This window comes from Mesitornis unicolor, unplaced genomic scaffold (genome assembly GCF_000695765.1).
Source record: "Mesitornis unicolor isolate BGI_N332 unplaced genomic scaffold, ASM69576v1 scaffold20949, whole genome shotgun sequence".
NCBI classification, from domain to species: domain Eukaryota; kingdom Metazoa; phylum Chordata; class Aves; order Mesitornithiformes; family Mesitornithidae; genus Mesitornis; species Mesitornis unicolor.
Window position 1 is genome coordinate 7945 of NW_010208203.1, and position 5605 is coordinate 13549.

The window sequence follows — 5605 nt, forward strand, 5'->3', positions numbered from 1 at the left end:
GTGGAGGGGGCTCCCCGGGAGGTGGTGGAGTCCCCATCCCTGGAGGGGTTCAAGAAGCCGTGGATGTGGCACTTGGGGCCGTGGTTTAGTGGGCACGGTGGGGTTGGGTTGACGCTGGACCTGATGATCTCAGAGGACTTTTCCAACCCTAACAATTCTGTGATCCTAAGGCCGAATCTGGGTCAGTCCAATATGGGAACAGTGGTCAGGGCTGACTCACAAACCGTGCACAGGGAAGCAGCCTTTGCTTAATCCAAGAGCTCAGCGATGGAGAGAGAAGAGACCCAGGGTGATCCCAGTTCAGTCCCTTCCTCCCAGAGATGTGGGCTCATAAGAGCAGGGTGACCCGTAGGGTGACCCATAGAATGACCCATAGTGTGACCCATAGGGTAACCCATAGAGTGACCCATAGTGTGATCCATAGGGTGACCCACCCCCCAGCAGCCCCTCACCTCCCCACAGCAGCCAATGACTTTGTGTCCCAATGGTCACTGATAGAGGGGGGGAGCGCCCACCTCCCTGGCTGCAACGCGTGAACGGGAGGGGGGTGTCAGTCCCTGCCCCAGGAGATGTTTAAGGGGGCAGCCCCCAGCACTGCTCCTCCCCACGCACAGCAGCAAGAGGAGCAAGGCCGAAGCCGTGGACGAGGAGGAGGCGTCTGCAGGTCCTTCCACATCCCAAACAAGTGCTCTAGCTCGGGACTCTCTTTTCCTTTCTCACTTTGGTGGGTCTAGCCCATGCCTTTGCTGTTGTGCGTGTGTAAATGCTTAAATTCAGTGAGTCGAGCAGGACAGCACACGTATGATTAAATGATGACTGGTAATATGCATGAATTCCCATTTCTGCTGGCATTAACAGGCTCCAAGCAGCCCCAGCAGCGCTGGTCTGGCACTTAGGGACATTCCTGCCCTGTAACAACCCACAATTTGTCCTTCCTCATTTAAAAACCAGCGCGGGGGCCTCAATTCCTCCCGACGCATCGCGCGGCACACGCGGGCTCACCACGCCGACACCACGTACATTGGATGGACATGGGCGACACGATCTCCTCGTCCAGGTCGTCCACGTCGTCGGTCATGATGAAGTGCGAGGGGTTGGGCCGCGGGGTGCCCATCCAGCCCGGGTCGATGTTCAGGGCCGACGCCAGGGTGTGGATGCCGGGGTTGTTGACGATCTGGAAGCCGCAGAGGAGCTCGATTTGCTGCCAGCGATGCAGGCGCTCCCGCAGCGCGGCCGTCACCTCGCTCAGCGCTTGCCTGGAAAACGTGGGGAACGAAGGAAAAACGCCGTAAGTCGGCTGGAACGGGGAGTCTGGCAGTTCAGCCCCGTGTCCTCATGTTAGAGACATCTTTCACTCCACTTTTGGGGTGCAGGAACTAAAAAACACCCAGCAACAACTGAAATACTCAGGGATAGTCGCTACCGAACAGTGCAGCCTCCCAGAGCCTCATTTCAACAGGAGTTTTAATAGCTCTGCATAACTGCGAGTTCTTGTTTCACACATTGAAACACGACAGGTTATCGATTCAAAGGAGCAAGTCCAATCCCAGCAAACCACAGCCAACAAAACAAGAGCTCAGCAAAATGAGATCAGGAACCCCTGCCCGGGCTGCAGGGTCTGTAACGTGAGGGGAAAGGCAGAAACAAGGGAGGTTTCAGGCAGATACTCACTTTGCAGTTAGGATTTTATGGTCGACATCATCTAGAGAGGAGCTGTGAGCAACGTGAAACGTCCCAAACAGGGTGTTTCTCTTCTTCTTAATTTTTTCAGCCTGCAATATCAACAGAAAAAGGTCAGAGGAAGAAGAGGACCCGCACTTTCCTCCGGGACAAGAACATCCTGGATGGGCTGAGACGCAAAGAGGCCCCGCAGCTGCCTGCGCACACATAAATAGCGCGAATTGGGCTTCACTGATGTTTTCCCTCACGTGGTGGGCGAGGAATTCGCCAGCGGCGAGTACACAGGCCGGGGGGGTCATGGTTCCCCTTGGCCCTTCCCCTGATTTCCCAAAAACCAGAGGGGACGGAGGCAGCTGCCCCATACAGCCAAGGGCTCCCTAAGCCTTGGTTTGTCTTTCCCCTGAGCAAACCACCAGAGAAGCCCTGGTAACGCCCTGGGCTTCTTTGTTTGGAGGTTAATCTTTTATTTGGGGGGTGCAGAGCCTTCTGGTCTCAGTGCTGCTCCCAGGGCTGGACCCCAGAGCTGCGCAACCCAGAGCAGCGCCCGCCGTGCCCTCAGACCATCGCCTGTTCCCATTGCCAGCCCCTCCTCACACCTGCACTTTACAACAGTGCAAATTTAAGGCATTGAAACGGAAAGAAAGAACCACAGAATCATTGAGGTTGGAAGAGACCTCGAGGATCATTCAGTCCAACGTCAGCCCAACCCCACCATGGCCATAAACCACGTCCCCAAGTGCCACATCCACACGGTTTGGGAACCCCTGCAGGGATGGGGACTCCAGCACAGCCTGGGCTGGTGGAGGTGTCCCTGCCCGTGGGGGTTGGACTGGGGGGGGTTTGGGATCCCTTCAACCCAAACCATGCTGTGGTTTTATTCTGGACTTATGTTGAAATTCTCACCCCTTCCTTGGCCACCAGCAGCTGCTTCTCCGCGTTCTGTTTCTTGATGTTGTAGTACTGGACCTCCACCTCGTGCGTCAGCTGCAGCCACTTCTGCAGGGCCTCGGGCGCAGCCCAGCTGCAGTGCGACTCCAGCTCCTTCTCCGCGTTCTTCAGGGCCATCCGAACCTGTGGGAGAAGCGGCCGGCGCCGCGTTGCAGCAGCGGTGGGGACGGCCTCCCCCCCCTCCTGCAAGGTCACCCCGACCGCTGGCTGCCAACCCGGCACTTTAACACCAGAAAACAGAAGAAAGCCACTTAATCTTAGTCGTGAGAGAAGCAGAAGGCACTGGGAGGAGAGGTGGCAGCCTGGGACGGCGGGCAATTGGGAGGAGTGCAGGAGGGCAGGCAGCTGACCAGACCAGAACACCCCACAGCGCTCTCCTTGTAACCAAAACGTGAGCTTCTTCCTCAAAAATCCCCTGCCATTCCCACTCAGCTCTCGAGGTTCGTGGCTGACCTGGGCTGCTCCTTCACATAGGCTCCTCTGCGTCCCAGTGCTACTGCCCGCAGGGAAACCCTCCCGAGCTGACAGCACGACGCACGAGCCAGGGCAATGGGAATCAGTAAGGACGCTCGGGGTGCTGGATGCAGCCTCTGGAAACCCCTGACAAGTTTGCTGCCTGCCTGCAGGTCTGCAGCCACCATGGATTCTCCTCCTGAGGAGGATCTGGGGTGTTGGGTGAGGAGAAACTCAACAGGACCCAGCAATGGGTGCTCACAGCCCCAAAACCAACCCTGTCCTGGGCTGCATCCCCACAGCGTGGCCAGGGCCAGGGGGGGATCTCTGCTCCGCTCTGGTGGACCCTCTGTCCAGCTCCGGACCCACGAGCAGAGGTCGTGGAGCTGCTGGAGTCCAGAGGAGGCCACGGAGATGCTGAGGGGCTGGAGCAGCTCTGCTCTGGGGACAGCTGAGAGAGTTGGGGGTGTTCAGTCTGGAGAAGAGAAGAGAAGGCTGCGGGGAGACCTTAGAGCACCTTCCAGGACCTGAAGGGGACAGGAAAGCTGGGGAGGGACTTTTGACAAGGGATGGAGCGATGGGACCAGGGATAATGCTTTCAAAGTGAGAGATGGGAGATACAGATTGGATCTTGGGCAGCAATTCCTGGCTGTGAGGTGGTGAGGCCCTGGCCCAGGTTGCCCAGAGAAGCTGTGGGTGCCCCCTCCCTGGCAGTGCCCAAGGCCAGGTTGGACGGGGCCTGGAGCAGCCTGGGCTGGTGGAGGTGTCCCTGCCCGTGGAGGTTGGACTGGGGGGTTTGGGGTCCCTTCCACCCAAACCAGGCTGTGGTTCTGTGAATCACAACAACGCTGTGCCAGCAGTCGCCTTTCCTCACCGCAGCTCCCGAGCCAAGCAGCGGGAGCTCGTCAAGGACAACTTTCACACTGGAGCGCGATGATAAAAATATTTAGACACAAAACATGTGCTGCTCACTCAGGGAAAGGAACAACACGTCTGGGATCGGCAGCTTCTGCAGCTTTCTGGGGACTCTCCTTCCACCCCAGCTCAGTCTCCTCCACACAGTTATCTTGCTGGAGACGGGAGCGATTACAAAATTAGAAGAAAGTGGGTGACAAGAGAGTTGAAGATACCAAAACCTTACATAAAAGCACTTTGCGCTAGAGCCCATCAAGGATTAACACTTGTCTTCCGTTACATGTGGTGTGGAGGGACTGCACTGAACCTGGAGCTTGACACAAGCCCTGCAAGAAGCTAACGTGTCCCACACCAGAAAACCGGAGGGACAGCAAAGTGGTGGTGGGCCAGCCCCCTCTTCAACCACAGCCCCTGGGTGCAGAGCAGGGGTGTATGTGTTGCACTCTCTGCAGTAGATTTCCTTGCTATAAAATAGTAAACAAAGCCAACCCTAGGCACCTCGAGGAGGATTCACTGCCCCGGCAAGCCCTGGCCCACCAAAGCAGAGCTTCTCAGAGGTGGAGCTGGAGGAAAGACGCCGCTACAGCATGGCAGCGACGCAGCCAGGGCCACGCAGGCATCACCGCGACGATGCCGGGATCCTCCTGTCCTGTTCTCTCCGTGCTCTTTGGGGCCCAGGCCTGGGAAGCAGCGAGGCACCGGGAGTACCCAGCGCCCTGCTCGGGCTCTGCACCAGACCCTGCCCAGTGCCCGCAGCCGTGCTCGGCTTCCCATGGAGCGCACTGAAGAGGAGCGTTTTGGTTTTAAAACATTGCTCAGACTCGGGTCTTTTCCCTTGCTGTGTTATCTAAAGAGGTCAACTGCCTCTATCTCCTGTGTGGGATTTAGTCCTGTGGAGCCTAACACTGCCTAAATCATGCAGAAAAGTTACAAATCCCGAATCGCAGACCCCAGGAAGCTCTGGTTTGTCCCCTCTGACACCAGCGGCACCAGGCGCTGCTCTCACCACAGGCAGGACCCTGACCACGATCCGCAAGCGGCTGGGATTTAGGGACATGGAGATTAAGTGGGATGGAAATTTGGGGTATTTGGGGTAGAGGTGTGCTCAGAACCTTTGCAGGAACAACTTTTTAGGGAACGGTGGAAAAGGGAAGTGGTGCAGAACAACACACGAGGACCAGTGGTGTCCAAAACACAAACCCTCCGCAGGGGAATCAACACAACAGGGTCTGTTGTGTCTCCGTTCTCCCTGAAGATTTCTGAGATCCCATTTTGATCGTACAGAGCGAGGAATGCTTTATTCCGGGTCTGCAGGGGTGTCTGGGGGAGGCTGCCCAGCGAGGAGAGGGTCAGCATGGACAGCCCGGGACGGGAGAGTCCCATCCCAGAAACACACCCAGCCCCTCTCCTGTCACTTTAATATTCCCTGGGATCCAAGAACAGGTTAAAATCAGGTGAGTTTACGGTCAGTGGGAGTGACTGGTTAACGTCATCCGTGGTCTACAGCTCCCCGGGACGGTGCCGGTGTTACAGCCACACGTGCGGGTCAGGCGGGGAGAACCGGTACTCACCGTGTCGGTGCAGCCCTCCCGAAGGGCTCTGGGAAACA

At 57.2% G+C, this 5605-nt stretch overlaps 1 protein-coding gene across 1 annotated transcript in view; it reads right to left on the bottom strand.

Annotated features, from left to right (window-relative positions):
• Nucleotides 1–5605, bottom strand: part of STIM1 (stromal interaction molecule 1) — a gene marked incomplete at both ends in the record, with an annotated part of 17805 nt that overhangs the window by 5883 nt on the left and 6317 nt on the right. Inside the window, 3 exons of the mRNA XM_010192417.1 lie at nucleotides 1021–1256; nucleotides 1672–1772; nucleotides 2584–2751. Of these exons, the coding sequence (XP_010190719.1) occupies nucleotides 1021–1256; nucleotides 1672–1772; nucleotides 2584–2751 (505 nt within the window). The remainder of the gene's footprint in view (nucleotides 1–1020; nucleotides 1257–1671; nucleotides 1773–2583; nucleotides 2752–5605) is intronic.